The sequence below is a fragment of the Orcinus orca genome, chromosome 1 (genome assembly GCF_937001465.1).
Source record: "Orcinus orca chromosome 1, mOrcOrc1.1, whole genome shotgun sequence".
Classification (NCBI taxonomy): Eukaryota; Metazoa; Chordata; class Mammalia; order Artiodactyla; family Delphinidae; genus Orcinus; species Orcinus orca.
The window spans coordinates 129,693,547-129,714,559 of NC_064559.1; the positions used below are offsets into that span (position 1 = coordinate 129,693,547).

The window sequence follows — 21,013 nt, forward strand, 5'->3', positions numbered from 1 at the left end:
TCAGGGAACTAAGATCCTGCAAGCTGCGTGGTGAGGCCAATAAAATAATAATAATAATAATTCCAGTTTATATTTTATTGCAACAGATTATTAGAAGGTGGTGATATTCATCATCCATGACCGAAAAAGGAAGACCATTTCCCACTGACTCCACAGCAGAAACATCACAGAGGAGGAAGGATTCTGACTGGCCCAGTATGGATCAAATGCCTAGCCCGACCGTCAGAGTGCCAAATATCACCAGAAGGAAAGGTGTGAAAAGGTACCAGGTAAGTTAAAGATGAGAACCAATACAACCCCCAAAAGGTATCATTTAAAAGAAAGGTTATAGTGACAGAAATACATTGTTCTATACTTAGTCCTGTCCGATAACTTATTGACAAAATATACAGAAAGAATACTAATTAAATGTGCAGGATCTACTGTATAGCACAGGGAACTCTACTCAATGTCTGAGGTGACCTAAATGGGAAGGAAACCCAAAAAAGAGGGGATATATGTATATGTATAGCTGATTCGCTTTGCTATACAGTAGAAACTAACACAACATTGTAAAGCAACTATACTCCAATAATTTTTTTTTTAATGTGCATGATGAAAAAAAATTTAGGAGAAAGTGATGTGCCCAAACAAAGATAAGTTGTAAATACCCACACCCAGGTTTAAAAAAAAAAAAATCAAACACAGCAAGCTAAGAAGGGGAAAGGAAGGGAAAACAATTGTGCAAGCTAAAATATGAGTGAAGAATACTGACTGTCACAAAAATGAACGTAACCTCACCTATTTTAACAAAAGTTTTGGATTTACAAAGCAGGTAACAGCCCACTTCACTCTGTCAGTCAGACCACACTTAGAATAATGAATTCAGTTTCAGACCTCCCTTTAAGGGGTGGAGAAACAGAGTATCATATTCAGGAAGCAACAACTGAAAAAACAGAGGACTGAAACCATGTCACATAAAAGTAACTTAAATACTTTCCAACTCTGAATGAGTCTATCAATTTGAAAGGTTTCTTTAGGGAGATTTTGGTGGGCATATTTGAGGAAATTTTTATGAAAGCTCAATAGTTACTGAGTACATAACAATGGGATGTTTTGCTGTCCTTTGGCAAGCACAGGGAAAGCTAAAGCTATCTTCTATTTACTGAGCTTTGTTCCAGCTATTGAGTTAGGACATTTTCTCATTTGATCCTCACAACTACTGATTAAGTAAATACTATTATCCCTGTTCTACAGATGAGAAAACTGAGGCTGAAAGAGGCTGAGTAAATTGACCAAGATCACAGGTCTAGCAGATGGCTGAATAAAAACCTGAACCCATATCTAACACCAAAGACCATGTTTTATACTATGCTGAGTGCCTCCATAATAAAGACAGGTTTCTGCATATAAAAATATGCATTCTTGGAAATTAAAATAATCCTGAAACATTATTTTACATCTCTAAAGCAGTTCCCCCTCCAAAAAAATTCAAACATCCCTTAATGATGATTAGAGAATTAAATTAGCACTCATTCATAGTACTCTATGGCACAATTCTTAAAAAGTAATATGTGGAATTTGTGTAGCTCCAGAATGTTTATGTTTTCCTTTTCCACAAAAACTAAAGAAAGCTTATAATCTTCATTCATTAATCCTAATTCTGGCAATTTATTCCAAGGAAATAATTCAGCAGACAGAAATGTTCACTCACAAACACACACAGTATTATCTGTAAAAATTACAGAAGCAATCTAGATACCAAATATTTAAGGGTAAAATAAATTATGATATAGTCACACAAAGGAGTATTTATGTATTTCTTTTAAAATATAGTAATGAGGTTCATGTAGAAACACAGGAATGATGTCTATGCTTTAAATGAAAATAGCAAACCATGTATATAACTGTGTAAAAATATATGCATATAAATAATAAAAGGTAATAAAAATAAAACAATATGTGTGTTATGGTGATGACATTATGCATGATTTTTTAATAGATCTTTATTGGCGTATAACTGCTTCACAATACTGTGTTAGTGTCTGTTGTACACCAAAGTACATGATTTTTAATTTCTTAAAATTGTCTTTAATGTTTCTACTCTATTGTTAACTGTCAAAAGCAGGTTATAAAATAATGATACTATTTTTATAAATTTCTAAGACTTGCTTTACCCATGCATATAGAAGGGGCCCAGCTCCTAAAGAGCTCATAATGTACTTCAGGAGACAACATTTACATGTGTAGCAAGAAAAAAATTGTTATTTAAAACAAACAGTAACCACAGCTCTAAGAAAAATGGGAGGGAAAACAGTGAGGATGTATGGGGAAAGAGAATTCCAGGCAGGGGAAAAGCAACTGCAAAAGCCCTAAAATGGAATGCCTGGCCAATGATGCTAATGTGCCCAAAGCTGAGAAGTTTAATTATAATAATTAAAAAGTCAGTACCCAGTTACCCCCAGCATACCACAGACAGCTGCACAGTTCTGAGAACATGACCTGCATCAGTTGGTTTCTGTATAGAGCTGCTTTTCCTGGCAAATCCTTTAAGGCCTTCTTTACCTATAGCTGCTTAAGCATCTCCTTTTTATTCTGAGGATCCATATGGCGATGAACCCTACAACATCCACTCATGGTTCATCCTAAGGGTCTCATGCAACTCCAGCCCCTCACCTGACACACGCCTGTACTTTGCAGAACATTCAGTGGGCCTGTGAAACTGAGAAAAGTGAAGCCAGCCCCTTCTAAAGCTTGATATGAAAGGGGCAGATCTCAAGAAGGAAAGCTGAATTCAGTATGCAGGAAAGCTGTAGGGAGGTTAGTGGGGACAGAGTACAGGGAGTAGAAGCTAGAGATATGGAAACATCCAAGGGGTACAGAAAAGACCCAGCAACAGGCCACAGGGCTGAGGCTCAGGGGAAAACACAACAAATTTCCAACAGTGGGAATGTACAAGAAACTTGTAAATAAAAGAACTTCTCCATTTTAAGCTGTTCCCTATGTTGCAATATAATCCCTGCCACTACTCCCAAATTTTCAGTAAAGCTCTACTACAAATACTGCTTTGTGACTGATGCTTTGGAGGAATCAAGGCAGATACCAAAATGACAGGCTCAAGAGACAACGTACAAGTGGCTTCTAAAATAGAGCAGAAGCATAGAAGTAAGGCATGACTAAGAGAAACACAAGCTCCCTGAAACTCTCCAAAAATATTTGGTTATTCCTACCATCTATAGATTGGGGATTTGAAAAAGGACGAAGGAGGACCCCATAAGCTGGTGGACATGGCTACACTCCGATGGCTAACAACTAGATCATACCCAGTCAAACAATTAATAGATAAAAAAGAAAAGCAACTAAATACATGGTTCATAAGATTAAAAAGGGGTTGTTTAAAATTACTTCATGGAAAAGGTGACCTTGACGTAACCCTTAAAGGATAAGAGTTGAAGAACAGAGGATACAGGAAGAGATATTCCAGGTATGGCTAATATCATGAATAAGGCTCCAAAGCCAGAAACGAGTGTGGCCTGTTCAGAAAACAGTGCAGAAACTGGCCTATTTGGAACAGAGAGTAGTCACTGGCAGGCAATGGAATAAAAGATTAGCCAGGTAAGGTGAGACCAGATAAAGGAAGGTTCTGAAATCCAGGAAGAGAAATCTGAACTTTGACAAGCATTCATGGGAAGAGAAAGAAAACTGCTTTGTTCTGTTTTTGTTCTTTGTTTGGTTTTATTAAGATTACAAAATAGTTTGGCAATGTAGACTGGTCTCTTCCCTGCCTTATAATACTGGCCCACTGATTTCCTACCCCTCCCTACCCCCCCGTTCCTGTTATATAATCTCAGGTACACAACTATCACTTCTCTGAAGATAATGCCTTTACTCATGTTTGAACTAGTACCCCATCTCCAACTGCCTGTCAGACAATTACCCTTAAAAATTCTTCAAATGGGCTTCCCTGGTGGCGCAGTGGTTGAGCGCCTGCCTGCCGATGCAGGGGACACGGGTTCATGCCCCGGTCCGGGAAGATCCCACATGCCTGTGGAGCGGCTAGGCCCGTGAGCCATGGCCGCTGAGCCTGCGCGTCGGGAACCTGTGCTCCGCAACGGGAGAGGCCACAACAGTGAGAGGCCCGCATACCGCAAAAAAAAAAAAAAAAAAAAAAAAAAAATTCTTCAACTATCCTACATCATTTGTCCGCCCTATAAATACTTACTGAATGTCTATCCTATGACATGTGCAAACTAGGAATTTAAAGATGACTCAGTCCATGTCCTCCAGAAACTCACAGTCTGATGCAGGTAGAAGCCAAGAAAATAAACTACCATACAGAGTGGTAACTAGAGTAGGGGAATGCTTAGAGCAGCCTGAGAGCAGAGGACAACAACATCAGTTTGGAGATCAGGAAAAGACAGGAAAGTGCTAACTGAACTGAGTCTTGAAGGAAAATAAACATCAGAGGGTGGGAAGAAGTGGTGGGGATGACTGTGATTACAATAAGACTGCAACGGCTGGGCAGAGCCTGTCCTACTCAGAGTGTGTTAATTCCATATGGCTGGCTGAGTCGAAGTAGCAAAGGACCAGATCATGAACATCATTCACTCATGCTAAGAATTTTGTATTTTAGAATAGCTGAAAGATTTTAATGAAGAAATAACATGATTATATTTGTGTTTAAACTGAAAGAGTACCACCAAGCTTCTTCCTCCCATAAAATGCAACAAAAATCTAATAAGGGCTGCTACCGACATTCAATTTATCTCCAGTTATTCATTCCTACCCTCTTTCTAGGCTTAGCTCACATTCTTCATAAAACCTTCCCTAACTCTTCCCAAACACATTATTAATCTCTTCTTTCTCAGAATTTTTAATATATGACTGTCTGTACACTGCATTGTCATCATCTTACATTTTTAACTAATTCACACTTAAAGATGTCATATATTTTTTTAATGTATGTGTAACACACACACGCACACACACACACCTCTCCATCCCATAGCACCTAGTAATACAACATTCAATACTTCCTTTGCACTGAAATACATGGTCTCCTTTATCCATGAGTAAAAAGATTCCACTATTCCCCATATAAATAATAAACAAAATAAGATGTACGATTAAGCAAAACTAGGGTGAAAAAGGTTAGTACGGTGGTCATGTAGAATGAATACAAGAGAACTTTCTGGGGAGATGAAAACGTTCTAATTTATGAAAGGGATGTGTTATACTATGGTATCCATTTATTTTAAAAATGTACAAGATGTGTACAGTTCAATATATATAAATTTTACCTAAACATCTGTAAAAATCAGGGGCGGGGAACAAGAAGCTATAAGAAACAAGAATGGTAAAATGTTAACGACACTTCTTGTGTGAAGTGTATAGGAGGCCCATTATATTATTCTGCTTACTTTGAATGTGTGTGAAATTTCCCGTAATAAAAAGTAAATTTCACCCAGTCAAATCATATGTAACTAAAAAATTATTCAGAACATTAAATTACTCATTCTCCCAATGTCTGGAATAAAATGACACTGTAACTTTTAAAGTGATTTTATTATCTTTATTAACTATCTGGTTCTAAGGAATATCTTCTAAGGCAAATCTACTGTCAACAGCATAGACAAATAAAGGTCAAGCACTCACAGGTTCCTTCATTAGGCACCAGATAGTAAAATTAATTCGCCCTGTTACCATAGTCACCCGACAAGCCAGTAAAATATAAAGTTAGAATTTTCTCATCTTCAAACTATGATGCCAAAGTAGCAACTGAAAGACATCCAAATGATTATGGAAGTATATTATCTACAAAGATAGATTTGACACCATTCTTAATGGTTTTATAGTAATTCAACCATTTTACCTCAGTAATTTAAACATCATGCTTATCTGCTCATAACTTGCACTCTCCTCCCACAAACTAATGTGTAAAATAAAGATTTTCCTCACTACTGCCAGTGCAAAAGATTAACAATCTTTTGTTCAGTAAATTAACTGTTGCATAATTTAATCCCCCAAAAAGTTTACAAAGTTTCTCAAAAAGAGGTTTGTAAAGCATTTTATATAATAATGAATAAACACTTAAATTATTTAATAAAACTGATTGCATTATACCATCTTGCTATTATTGCTACTATTTCCCATTAGATTATATTTAAAATTTCCCTCGCTCAATAATCTATGGCCTTATTAATCAGTAACTACTTTAGCTGTGACTGGAAGGGACTTGAAAAGAGCTTCTGGGTTGCTGATAATATTTTTATCTGGGTGCAGATGACGGTGATGATTACATGAGTGAGTTCTATTTGTGAAAACCCTTCAAGCTTTACACTTATATGTATTTTTCTACAACTATGTAATACTCCAATAAAACAAAGTTTTTAATTAAAAAAATCATAAAAGCAAGCCAGAGCTGTTAGGGCTGTCCTCAAATCTCCCTCTCCCATACTAAAACACCTGTTCTATGCACTAAAACACCTGTTCTATGCACTAAAACACTTCTCTGTAAAAATGTAATTCAAAGTTATTTTATAGCATTCAGCATTTTCTATTGGCATATTCCCAGATAACAAATAACTTCCATTTGCAACTGGGAGATCAGAAAGCACACAATCCAACAGAAAATTTTGTTTATATTTTCCAGAATAAATCATTTTAAAAGCAAACTGAAGAGAGGAAAAGTGAATAGGTACTGTACTGTCCTGACAAAGAAGCAAATCATTTTCAACTTTGTTAAGCAGATTTGGGAAGAAAAAGAAAGACCACTGCTTCAGACTAATAAGATAAAGAAGCCAGGGGAAGGTTAGTAAGAACTTCATGGGAAGGAAGGCCACTTGTCAGTGTTTTAGTCCAAAATCTACTACTAATAAGATATATTAGGCAAGTCAAAACCGAAGGCAACAGAACCTGCCCAAAGAAATGAAGTAAAATGGATGAAAGCACTATGCTAAGATTTAATATGAAATATCCAATAGTAGCAAGAATGCGTTGGAAGTAGCCTTTTCTCATTCATTTGCTGAAGGAAAGTGACTCCCAGCAAATAAAAAATTATGTCTTGTAACGCCACAACAGTAACTCAATTCTCTCTCTTCCTTCTCTAATCTTATAATCTCCCAAAGTTAAATTTAAACATTAAAATTCTCGAGGGAGAAGCAGCGGAATATAATCAAAAGGGATCTGGAGCCTTATCTAGAACACACTTTCACGTTCCACCTGCGAGTCAGGGAAACGAACCTTGCCCTCCAAATACCTCGGAACCGATTCAGCTTTTCGGATGAAATGCTCGGGCGTTCACTGGCCAACTCGAAGGGGACACCACTTTAGAAAGCAACTTTGCCAAATGGACCCAGGAGAGTTCACACAAACCATCCTCGCGACTTTCAACAGCAACTACTAAGGAATCGTGCCAAACCTCACTCATCCAATGACTTAGACAACAGCCTCCAGCCTGGTGAGTCCAATCCCCTTCCTCAAATCACACATACACGTCCACAAAGCAAATCCACGGTCTGTCAGGAGATGAGATGGCAAAACAAGAATACACTCATAAAGTTAATGCAAAAAGGAGGTGGTGGTGCTGATGCAAGAAAGGGGAGGACATCAGGGGCGACGGCCTCGGGGTAGAGGTACGGGTTTGCTAGCGAGCGCAGGAAAAAGATTCGCACACCCGGGGGCAGAGTGAGCAGCCGGACAGGCCGGCGGAGCGCAGAGAGCACGGGGGACGCCCGCGCCGCGGGGACACCGGACATCCTGACATTGGAGCCTGGCAGCGGCCGCAGCCGGCCCCCTCTCCGCTTGACCTCGCGGGGCAAAGGCACTCGTCCGCCGGGCGAAGAAGAAGAGAGCGCGGGGAGCTCACGTTCGGGCCCGGGAAGGCGGCGCGGCCACGGGCCTTCTTACCCGTGCAGGCCGAGGGCGCGGCGCCGCTTGTGGAGCAGGCAAAGCAGCAGGAACGCGGCCCCCGCCAGCGAGGAGTTTCGCACGGTCAGGTACTTGCTGAAGGCCGCCATGGCACAGCCTTTGCTAACGAGACGGGGACAGGCACGGGGACACGGCAGCGACTACCGTACTGCAGGAAGCGCGGGGGAGACTGGGAGGAGAGGAGCGCGCTGGGGGCGGGCAGTGCCGGCCGCGCAGGACCGCCCCCTGGCGCGCGCCGCCGCACCGGCCGCGCGCCGGAGCCCACCTCGCACTTTGGCTCGTGGGGAGCGCGCGCGGGCGCCACGGAGGCCGGAAAGGTCCCGGGACGCGCTCTGCGCACGCGTGGACCCTCGCAGGGTCTCTGGGAAAGAGGGCTCGGAGACGGCCGTGGGCCTGCCTCTGCTGCTCCTGGCTGCTGCTGGGTCAGTGTGTCGCCCCTAGCTCACCCCTACCCCCCACCTCCGCGCGCACACACGCGCAGGCTTTCACACGAACTGGAAAAGCGGGCCTGGCCTGCGCCGGGGGCTTCGTGGGACCTGCCACTCCACCTCCAGGATGGGCCGTTACCACCCTCTTAAAGGAGCCAGGAAGAAGGGAAACGGCCCCGTCACAGAGCATTTACACAAAACTGAGGGCACAGTAATCCTTTAGATGAAAACAGCTGTCGGGAACTCTCCGAGGTGTACGGAAATGTGGAAAGAATGACTACAAATCAAAAACCTTTTGCCAAGCCGGTGTTTTCTAAACCATAGATTATAGTCTCTAGGGGATTGTGATATCGGTTTGATAGATGGAGACCACCACTTCTTTTTTTTAAATGAAATCTAGAAGAATAGAACACAATAGAACAATCTGAGAGTGCATTACATGTAAAGGAGTTGTTTTGAGAAATTTTTATACCAGTCTTTTATATCTGTGTGTCCTGAGGAGTGATACAAAATGTATTTCTTGGGCTTCCCTGGTGGCGCAGTGGTTGAGAGTCCGCCTGCCTATGCAGGGGACACGGGTTCGTGCCCCGGTCCGGGAAGATCCCACATGCCGCGGAGCGGCTGGGCCCGTGAGCCGTGGCCGCTGAGCCTGCGCGTCCAGAGCCTGTGCTCCGCAACGGGAGAGGCCACAACAGTGAGAGGCCCGCGCACCGCAAAAAAAAAAAAATTATTTCTTAATGTGGATCTGATCAAACAAAAAGTTTGAGAAACACTGTTCTTTGCAGAGGGACATTCAGACATAACAAGAGTGCATTGTATTAATGCTGGCCTTACTCTCAGAATCAGAAGGGCATTACAGATTACAGCATTCTTCTGTCAGGCCCGATGATACAGAATTTCTTATCCTTAGCATTTAGACTCGGGTATGTACAGTGACTAGCGAGTCCCTGTCTTTAGTTGAGGAAATGAGAAAAAAGCAAGTGTGTCAGTCAGAAAATAAGTACATAAAACCTTGCATAATACACGTATTAAAGTAGCCCACTCTGAAGTAGCCCACAAAACAGTGGTTTCCTAGGTGTTTTCTCAATATAAATTGGTAGTTGCCTAATAAAGGTTACAAGAGTCACTCAGTAAGACAAGAGGAAAAGTTACTAATTCACTAATAAATTGCATAGTACTGTGAAAATGTTAGGGACCTTGGGAGAAAGTGACTGTATCATCTTGGAGTTTGTAGCACTGAAGGAAGGGCATGCAAGGTTAGTCCAAAACATGTCTAATTAGTAAATAGATTATATTTCAAAGAAAAGATATATTTAGGAAGTAGACTATAGTTCAGAGGAAAGATAAGAATGACTCATTGGGCAAGATATTCTAAAAGATACCCTTGTTCAAGGAGCATGAGTGATTCTTAAAAAATGAAATTAGTTAATAATGAGCTCAAATAATTTTAGTTGTTCATAAAGCCCATCATATAAAGACCACCAGGGACAAACCTGTAACCCAACAAAGTTAGGTTTATTAACTTACTGCAGCAAAGGAAACCCCACACAGCAGAGGAAGCAGAGGAATTGTGGGTATGTCTCCAAAACAGGGAGGAAATGGGGATCATTATGGTATCAGGGGAAGGGAAGCGTTTAGGTAGATTCTAAATAAAACAGTACTTAATAGGCTCAGAGCAAATCAGATCTGTATGTAAAGGGGTTAATATCAGACCTGGCTTGAGAAGCAGACTAGTGGTTCTATTTTCTTGAAAGATAAATTTAAGATTAACGTAGAGTATTGTGTCTAAACCCCCGCACTGAAAATTGAAGCCAATTCTCTAAATCAAAGTGACCTGTAGGGTATACACCCCCCCAGGCAAGAAAGGAATGTCCTGTTCTCACTAATATGAGTTCCAAACAATGAAGTTTCTGTCAACCTAGGATTTTAGAGAAGGTTCCTTAGCACTGTGTCCTTTGATAATTAACCAAAGCAATTTTTCGGATTTATACTTTATAATACTAAATGATTTTTTTAAGTGTGAATTAATTGCGAGATCTTCAGAAGCTCTGATTTTTAAAGAATTTGAACTATTGGGAATAGGGAGGAGAGGGGCATACGGAGCTAGGGAATCTAGAAAGCCTCTTGAAGAGATGTTGTGACAGCCAGCCTCCAACACTGTCCCAGATGATCCTTGCTTCCTGCCTTTGTGTAATCTCCCTCATGCTAGGACTGGTCTGTGTAACCGAAAGAGTATGGCGAAAGTGATGGTATGTGACTTCTGAAACCAGATCATAAAAGGCATTGTGGTTCCCGCCTTGGTCTCTCAGATTGCTGCTGCTGGGGAAGCCAGCTGTGCAGAGAACAAATAGCCCTAGGGAAGAACTGAGGACTCCTACCAAGAGCCAGCACCAGGTTCCCAGCTTAGGAAGCAGATCTGCCATCCCCAGTCAAGCCTCAGATGACTGCAGCCTCATGAACCATCCCAAGCCAGAACACTCAACCAAGACGCTCCTAAATTCCTGACTCACACAAACTGTAGGACATAATAAATGCTGGTCGTTGCTTTCAACTACTAAATTTTGGAGTAATATGTTATGCAGCTGATGTGGTTTGGGCCAGGCCTTGAAAAATGGATAGAAGAAAAGGCTTTAGGAGACGATATAATAGGAGCAAAGCTACAGAGACAAGTAGGTACAAAGCAGATTCAGGAAGATGATTAACTCTGGTGTGGATGGAGGTTCAAGAAGGGGTGTGAGGGCTTCCCTGGTGGCGCAGTGGTTGAGAGTCCACCTGCCGATGCGGGGGACACGGGTTCGTGCCCCAGTCCGGGAAGATCCCACATGCCACGGAGCGGCTAGGCCTGTGAGCCATGGCCGCTGATCCTGCACGTCCGGAGCCTGTGCTCCGCAACGGGAGAGGCCACAACAGTGAGAGGCCCACGTACAGCAAAAAAAAAAAAGAAAAAAAAAAAGAAGGGGTGTGAAATGAGAGAAAAGGATGAAATGTTTAATGGAAGATCTAGAACACTAAGTTAACCAGGTGGGATTTTATTCTGCATGTAAGAGGGAGTATTGCAGGTTTGGGGGAAGGGTAGTGACCTCAGCTATCATTTAAGGAAGACCATGCTAGTGGCAGTGTGTAGGGCAGATTGAAGGAGCTTCTCATCAAGTAGAGAAACCAGTTTGAACACTCTTGAAATAATCTAGGTAAAATGTTGTGGGCATCTGAGAGAGTGCAGCACAGAGCAAACAGGAAGGAAAGGACTTTGTGGATTCAAATTGGGTGGGGATGGGTGAGATCATTACTTAGTAGGAAGAAACATTTTTTATTAACTCCGAAATTTCCTGGTTGAGTGCCTGAGAGGATAATAGTATTTCCCAGAGTGCAGGGGCACACAAATGGCACACCTTGTCAGGAAAGATATTGAGATGCGGATGAATAAATTCCTCACTGGTTCCTCATCACCAAGGTAAACCCCAAGACCCTTAGCATCTTACAGAAAGGCAGTTATGATATAAGCTCTGCCTACCTCTCTGAATTCCTAACTTGGCACTCTTCCCCTCCAACAGGTATACTCTACCTCTGCCCCAGGACACACTTCTATTCCCCCCTGTGTTTTTCCCTCGAGTATGCTATTCCTTCTACCTGAAATACCAATCCCGTTCTGCCCTAACATCCTTTAAGCTGAAGCTTTGATGGGCTCCGACCCCAAAGTGTTTTCTGACCACTTCCCCCCACTGCCACCCCCACTCCCTGCAAAGTTAATCACTCCCCTCTTTGTACTACTTATGTTCATATGTAGTTCTATTAATGTAGAACTAGGGTGTTGGGGAGGCAGATCTTAAAACTTTTTTAAAGAGAAACAGCCAATCATTTCTCTGACAAGGTAAACACCTCTAGTCACAAGGAACAGTTCATCTTTGCTTAGAAAAGAAGCACTTGAGAAGCCCTTCTTACTGACACATTTATAAGAGAGTTTGGTACCCATTGGATTGGGGAAAGTATGTAACAGGACATCTGGACAAGACCATTCCTCCAAATAACCCTAGTTAGCCCAAATTGGTAATGTGAAAATTTGCCTAGGATTGCCTTCTGGGAAGAAAGACTGAGATGTCAACCTCTTTCCTTTCAAGGTTCCGTATTATTAGAACCTTCTGATAGACTGAGATAGTCCTGTCTCATAAGCTCGGGATCCTAAAGAGAAACTCTCAGGGGAAATAGGAAGCCTGGGCTGGTGAACTAGTTCAAAAACAGCCTCATGGCCACAAGGAGAACTGGTTCCAGCACAGTACTTGGCTAAGTCATGAAGGCCATCCAAATTCAGCCATCTAGGAATACCCGTGTTCTTTGGGAACAGTATCAAAGCATAGAAAAACTTTGGGAGTCCATGCTTCAGCCACTCTACAAGCTGTGCACCCAGGACGACACGACAGGGGAGCAAGGATGCTGAGGACAGCCAACTCGCAATGGCAACAGCAGCTAGTACCCACAGAGTTTTGGCAGTAGTTCCCTCTCTTACCTGGAGACGGACAACTTTTAACTGCTCTGGGCTAAATTACTGCCTGTGGTTTTCAGTGAATTAGGTGAGAAAGGCAGCCTCAAGGGTAAGACACAGGTTTTCCTAAAAAGGACCTAACTGAGCAATTAATTGGAAAAATAAATGATATGAAATGATATGTGACTATTACCCCAAACTGATGGAGCAGGTCATACTGATTAAAAGCATTCACACACACAATTGTGCTTTTTGTTTCTTTAGAATAGATATATCTTTAGGCCCTATATACTGTTGGCACACAGCATATGTTTGTTAACCTGAACAAATATTTTGGAGTGTTAAGAGGAATACCAAGTGGAAATGCCCAGTACGTAATCAGAAAATTAAGATCTAGTTCATAGGAAAAAAGATTAGTATTAAACATTTATTCATATGAAAATATTTGTTAATGACTTACTGTGTGCCAGGAACTGAGGCCACAGGTGAGAAAAACAGAACAGTCCTAACCCAGAACAGTCTAGTAGGTGAACAGATATTAAGCAAATAATCAAATAAATATAAAATTCCAAATATAATAAGAGTTTCAAACACACATTTAGAAAAAATATACATGGATTTAGAGGTCTTCCATATACAAAACAGATGAATCCTTGGAACTGAATAAGAGTTAAAAAGAAGAATGGGCAGTTGAGAAGTGGAGTGTAATCCTATGAAACACCTACATTTTAAGGCTAAAGGAAGGAAAAGGAGCCAGGACAGTGAGAATACTTTAAAAGGTAGTATGGGAATGCAGAGACATGAGAATCAGAGAAGTCAAGATAAAAGAGAGTTCCAGTAGGATATAGGAGCATTAATTCTGATCAGTAAGTATTGGAGATACATTCCTTTGTGAAGCCTTTTCTGGACTCTCTTTTCCTCTCTTTGGTGTCCCCAAGGCACACTGTTCTGATTTCTGTCACAGCTCCTAAAATGCTAATTTATTTAAATGGCAGTAACCATTACAAGGGAAGAAACCAAGTCTTATTTTTCTTTAATCCTGCATCATCTCAATAAAAAGAATTGGATCCATACCTCATCAGCCAAACAAAATAAAGAGAATAATTTCCAAATTGATCAAAGGATGAATAAAAAGAAAAAAGAAATTTAAAGAAACTATAAAACTATTGGAAGGAAACATAAAATAATTCTTCATGAAATAATTATCTTATAACCTTGGCACGAGGAAGACCTTTACAAGTATTAAAATCCAGAAACTGTAGAAGAAAAAAATTGATGCTTGGCTACTAAAAATAATTTCTTCATGACAAAAAACACAATAAACTGAGCAGAAAGAAAACTGTAGGAAACAATTGCACTTTATTTCATAGACTAGTGGTTCATTTTCCTAAAAGTACATCAAATCAGTAAGAAAAAGACCATAGCTAAATAGAAAATGGGTAAATAATATGAAATATAGTTCATAGAATAAAAAATTAAAATTAATATGAAACAATGCTTTTTGTCACACATGATAAGTGATACAAAATAAAACTACACTAAAATACAATTTTCACCTACCAGATTGGCAAAGATCCCAAATTTTTTAAAACATACTATGAAATTTTTAAATTAATATTTCTGAGGGGCAGGTAAATTAGAGCAAACTATAAAATAATTGATCAAAAGCTTTAAAATAGTCACAAATGCACATACCCTATGACCTAGTAATTCACTTCAGGGAATTGATTCTGTAGATGTACTCTCAGGTAAGTGAAATGTCATAGATATAATGCATCTTTGTAAAAGAAAGGAATTGGGAATATTCTTTAATTCCTATCAGTGAAAAACTGGTTAAATAAATGTAATGGAATATTGTACATGCATTAAAATAATGAAGCAATTCTGTATGTACTACTATGGAATGATATCAAAATATAATATTAAGCAGAAAAAAAAAAACCAGGAGCAGAATAGTATGTGAAATGTGTTACCATTCATAAAAGGAGTGGGGAGGTGAGCAATATATACTTACTTGCTTATAGATGAATGTAATATCTTTGGAAGGATACTCATGAAGTTGATCGTATTGACTAGTTGCAGGAAGGGTAAAATTGTGGTGAAAGGCAGGAAGAAATATTTGCACCGAATAAATTTGTACCTTTTATATTTTTCACCCTGTGAATATATCGTCTATTACATTTCAGAAAAAAATTTAATGAGGTGAAATTCACATAACATAAAATTAACTATTTTGAAGTCAACAATTCAGTGGCATTTAGTACATTCACAATATTAGACAACTGCCGCCTGTATCTAGATCTAAAATATTTTCATCACCTCAAAAGAAAACCCCATACCCATTAAGCAGTTACTCTCCACTGTCCCCTCCCCTCAGCCTCTGGCAACCACCAATCTTCTTTCTCTATGGATTTATCTATTCTGGATATTTCATATAAATGAAATCATACAATAAGTGACATTTTGTGTCTGGCCTCCTTTACATAGCATAATGTTTCCCAGGTTCATCCGCATTGTAGCCTTCCTTTCTATGACTGAACAATGTTACATTGTATGGATAGACCACATTTTATTTATCCACTCGTCAGCTAAGGACATTTGGATTCTTTCTACCTTTGGGCTACTGTGAATAGTGCTGCTATGAACATCCATGTACAAGTATTTGCTTGAGTACCTGATTTCAATTCCTTTGGGTGTACACCTGGGAGTAAAATTGCTAGACATATAGTAATTCTATGCTTAAAGTTTTTGAGGAGCCGCCAAACTGTTTTTCACAGCAACTGAACCATGTTGTGTTTCCACCAGCAATGAATGGGGGTTCTAATTCTTTGACATTCTCACCAACACCTGTTATTGTTTGGGTTTTTGATCATAGCCATCCTAGTGAGTCTGAATACTCATTGTGGTAATGATTTGTATTTTCCTAGTGACTAATAATGGTGAGTACATATTCATGTGCTTGTTGGCCCTTGTGTATCCTCTTTGGAGAAATGTCTGTTCAAGTCCTTTGTCCTTTTTAAAATTGGGTTGTTTTCGTTGTTGAGTTGTAAGAGTTCTTTATATATTCTGGATACTAGATCTTTATCAGATATATGATTTGAAAGTAGTTTCTCTCATTCTTTAGGTTGTCTTTTCACTTTCTTGATCATGTCCCTTAACGCACATTAGTTTTTAATTTTGACCAAGTCCAGTTTATCTGTTTTTTCTTTTGTTGCTTATGCTTTTGGTGACATATCTAAGAATCTATTGCCAAATCCAAGGTCATGAAGATTTATCTTTTATCTTCTTCTAAGTGTTTTATTGTTTTAGCTCTTATATTTAGACCTTTGATCCATTTTTAGTTAATTTTTGCATATGGTATGAAGTTGTCTAATTTTCTTCTTTTTTGTGTGGATATCCAGTTATCCCAGAACTATTTTTGAACCTATTATATTTTTTAAATGAACTTTAAGTATAAAAAAAATAAACTTAGTCTTTTCAGGCTTTCCTCCTTTTGGGGGGTATAAAAGTTTTGGGGTCTCATACATAACTAAGGAATTGTGGAGGCCCCTTCATTTATCAGTTCTCTGTCTGTACTATCTGTGACTGAAGCGTCATTGTCTCAGCCTGCACAGTTCCTTCCATGCCAGGAGATTTTGGATGAGTCTAGGATCTTCCAACCTAGCATTTAGCTGACGTGGTACACTCTGCAGCTAAAGAACCCCTCTCTCCTCCTGTCTCAGGCAAGATCTTTTTATTCTCTTCAAACCCCAGTCTCAGTTTAAGCTTTGACAATCAAAAGTCATAAAGCCATCCTACCAAGCCTAGCTGAAACAATGAAGCATAGAGCTTGCTCCATGAATGGGAAAGGGAAAGGGGAAACGATAGGGAGAAAACATAAACTGATATTATGCTGCTACCCATGTATTGGGAACCTACTTACAAGAAATTTGAAAGCAAAGAACATAGTCCCCACCCTCTTGAAATTAACAATGTAAGGACAAACACAGGCTAGGGAGTTATAAGGCGCCAAGTCTCTGATAACATTTATTTCTGTATTTACTTTTACATTTACATTCACTTCAGTTCTCTGTCTGGTCCACTGTGCCCCACACTTGCATGCTCAGTTCCAATCATTTTTAGGCAAATTCTGATTCAAATAGTAGTTACAGTATTGATGCCCTACCTGACAGGCTAAATTCTCAGTCATCCACTTGTATGTGGGATCCAGTCAACCAGACACAGCTCCTGGGCCTCCGTAAAGGAAAGTTTGATTCATTATTCAACTGAATACCACCATCTCTCTTTTAGAATTATTGTGCTGCCCTGACCCCGGCTGGGACTGGACACTATGCTGAGTCTTCTCAGGCCTCCTTCACAGAACTAGAACTTTGCACAATTCCATGGCCAGCCTAGGGTCCTGCTCCCCAGTCCCTTTATATGACTATTGGCCATTGTCTGATTCCTGGATTCTCTACCACTCTATGCTATCCACCAGAATGGCAATTTAAAAGGCTGCTAGAATTTGGTGTGTCAGGAAAACCATAATAAAGCCAGAAAGATATGAAATAAAAAAGCTATAAAAAGGCCAATGAAGTCTTTACTATTTTCATTTATATAATTTTTAAAAAACTGAAAATGCATACTGTTTTACCAATATAGTTGACCCTTGAGCAACATGGGTTTGAACTGAGTGGGTCCACTTTCATACAAATTTTTCTCAGTAAATATAGTACCTGTGTTTTCATTTTGCAGGTCTTTAAATTAACAAGTTTGGAGGAAAGTTTGTCTTCGATAAGGCGTCACAATATATGGAATCAAAAGAAGTAGGGTTTGAGTCCTGATTCTATCCAAACTGTTTCACCTTTCATCTCAGGTGAGTCATTGATCAATTCCTTTGTTTTTGAGGCAGAGAAAGCAGCACTGATTTTCAGCTGGGCAGCAGGGTCAGTGCCCCTAACTCCCACATTGCTCAACGGTCAACGGTGTGGCTGTATATTGTAGTGATAAATTGTGAGATAAGAAAAATGTAAATTGGCTTATAATTAAATTGCAGATCTAAATTAATTCATCCTATGTTGTCTCAATTGCCTATTCATACAATGTTTCAAAGATCTATCAGGGATCTTTAGGGAAAAAGGACTGAAACATAAAACATTTAAAACTATAAGGTGACTTATTTAATGTAAACATGAGCGTAGGCAAAAATGCCTTAGAAGTTTCCAAAAGGAGCAGAATAATATGAATGGAATTAGCATGGTGAAAAGTTCTCTGTTCTCTGAATGTTCCTTTTATAGACTCTTATTCTTACATGATGGTTATGGTATCATTTCTTATCTCTCTGAGACTATGAATGATAGTTATTTTTAAGTTGTCTTCTCTCTGCACACTCTGTTTTCTCCAAGTTATTATTTCTTTTTTTAAAAAATTTATTTATTTAATTTATTTATTTTTGGCTGCGTGGGGTCTTTGTTGCTCGTGCAGGCTTTTCTCTAGTTGCGGCAAGCAGTGGCTACTCTTCGTTGTGGTGCGCGGGGTTCTCATTGCAGTGGCTTCTCTTGTTGTGGAGCACAGGCTCTAGGCACGTGGGCTTCAGTAGTTGTGGCATGCAGGCACAGTAGTTGTGGCTCGCGGGCTCTAGAGTGCAGGCTCAGTAGTTGTGACGCACGGGCTTAGTTGCTCCGTGGCATGTGGGATCTTCCTGGGCCAGGGCTTGAACCCATGTCCCCTGCTTTGGCAGGCGGATTCTTAACCACTGCGCCACCAGGGAAGTCCCCAAGTTGTTATTTCTATCATGCCTTTATCTTCCACATAGGAGATTTTCCTTGGATGTCTAATAACCCTTGATTTTGTGTTCATGATCCTTGATCGTGTGGAACAATTTTTAAAGCCTAAAAATTAGCACTGATTAAAAAGAAAAATACCACCAACATGTAGGTATTTTACTTTATTCAACTGACTTAGTTTACTTTATTTACTTTATGCCTTCATGTCTATTCCTATATTTACTTGGGCCCTACTTTGTGAAACAGGTTCAAGAAGATGATTATTTAAATCATAATGATAACTCCGAGGGGGAAAGCTATAAAAAGGTAAGCATGAGCAGAAGATTGTAAAGCTACAATGGACCTTTTTTTTGATGCTAATGCTTTTTTAAAATTGAAGTATAGCTGATTTACAATTTTGTGCTAGTTTCAGGTGTATAGCAAGTGATTCAGTTATACATGTATCTATATCTATTCTTTTTCAGAATCTTTTCCCTTATAGGTTATTACAGAATATTGAGTAGAGTTCCCTGTGCTATACAGTAGGTCCTTGTTGATTATCTATTTTATATATACTAGCATGTGTATGTTAATCCCAAACTCCTAATTTATCCCTCTCCTTTCTTTCCCCTTTGGTAACCATAAGTTTGTTTTCTATGTCTGTGGGTCTATTTGTTCTGTATATAAGTTCATTTGTATAACTTTCTTTTAGAGTCCACATATAAATGATATATGATATTTGTCTTTCTCTGTCTGTCTTACTTCACCTAGTATGATAATCTCTAGGTTCATCCATGTTGCTGCAAATTATATAATTTCATTCTTTTTATGGCTGAGTAATATTCCATTGTGTATATATACCACATCTTCTTTATCCATTCATCTGTCAATGGGCATTTAGTTTTTAAAAAACTAAAAGTAGAGCTACCGTATGATCCTGCAATCCCACTCCTGGGCATATATCCGGAGAACGCCATAATTCAAAAAGCACGCCAATGTTCACTGCATCACTATTTACAATAGCAAGACATGGAAGCAAACTAAATGTCCATCGACAGATAAATGGATCTTTACATCTAGACCCATGGCCTTATTTACAGATGAAGAAACTGAGTTAAGGAGAGGTGAAGTGACTTGGCCAATATTCTGTGACTAATTAGTGACAAAATCAGTATAATCTTCCCTATTCTATTTTTTGTTTCTATATTCTTCCCAGCTCCTTCCTCTGTAATATAGTTACAGGAAGACAGACCCATTCAGAGTAGTGTATAAATGTTGGTACCCACTTGAATTCAAATATTTCTGTTTAAAGTTGTTAACTTGAGGTTTTAATAATCAAAGCAGGATTATTAGAAAATAAATAATGAGATTCATTAAACAAATTAAGAAATTGCCAATTAAATATATCTTTTTAAAGAAAGCTATACATAGGAAAGTTGACTTGATTACCAATCCATAACCATTAAGAAGGTTTTGATTGTTTTGTTTAAATTTTTTGTTTATTTTCATTTTATGATCTATTTATTCTATTCTCTTGGTCTCAATTAATTGCTCCCTAATATCCCTGATAGCACCTTGGAGCAGCTTTGTTCATAGTTTCATTTGTGCTACAAGAATGAATGGAGGGCTTCCCTGGTGGCGCAGTGGTTGAGAATCCGCCTGCCGATGCAGGGGACACGGGTTCGTGCCCCGGTCCAGGAAGATCCCACGTGTCGCGGAGCGGCTGGTCTCGTGAGCCATGGCCGCTGAGCCTGTGCTTCGCAACGGGAGAGGCCACAACAGCGAGAGGCCCGTGTACAGCAAAAAAAAAAAAAAAAAAGAATGAATGGATATTTTTTCATCATGACAAAATATATGAACCTTACTCCTAAAGTCAGCTCCGAAACGAGGAAACTCTAGCAGCATTCTCACTAAAGTCAGGAACAACAGATGCCTGCTATCTCCACTATTATTTAACATTCTCTGGAGTTACTACCCAGTGTAATTAGACTACTGGAAACAATGAGGCAGAAGAAAATAAGAAGTAAATCTATCTATTTGCAGATAAGATGGTGATATACCTGGAAAACCCTAGAATAGGGGTCAGCAAATTAGGGACCACAGGTGAAATTCAGCCCCTCATCTGTTTTTTAAATAAAGTTTTAATGGAACACAGCTATATCTACTCATTTCTGACTTGTCTATGGCCGCTTTTGCACTACAATGGCAGGGTTGAGTCGTTGCATCAGAGACCTTTAGACCATCAGGTCTAACATATTTACTCTCTGGTCCTTTACATAAAATGTTTGCTGACTTCTGCCCTAGAGAATCAATGGTAAAATTATCTCAAACAATAAAAGAATTACAAAAGGTAGCAAGATATAAATTTACCATGCAAGAATCAATAACATTCATATATACAAATAACAACCAGTTAGAAGATATAATGGATGAGAAGACCCTATTCACAATAGCAT

General features: G+C 39.5%; 1 protein-coding gene and 1 long non-coding RNA gene across 3 annotated transcripts in view; one reads left to right on the forward strand and one right to left on the reverse strand.

The window, feature by feature from the left end:
- The window catches only part of ABCD3 (ATP binding cassette subfamily D member 3), an 83,021-nt gene extending 74,694 nt beyond the window's left edge, over positions 1 to 8,327 (reverse strand). Inside the window, exon 1 of one of the 2 annotated variants that reach the window (XR_007479151.1) lies at positions 7,888 to 8,327. Coding sequence is in view for 1 of the 2 variants with exons in the window: in XM_004263044.3 (XP_004263092.1) it covers positions 7,888 to 7,997 (110 nt within the window). In the remaining variant the exon portion in view is untranslated. The remainder of the gene's footprint in view (positions 1 to 7,887) is intronic. The other variant, XM_004263044.3, reaches the window with a different exon arrangement.
- LOC117201993 (uncharacterized) lies at positions 6,499 to 20,711 on the forward strand. The gene is made up of 4 exons (XR_004484154.2): positions 6,499 to 7,438; positions 17,548 to 17,668; positions 18,825 to 18,884; positions 20,129 to 20,711. It is a non-coding gene; the product is annotated as an uncharacterized LOC117201993 (long non-coding RNA).
- Positions 20,712 to 21,013: the final 302 nt, after the last annotated feature.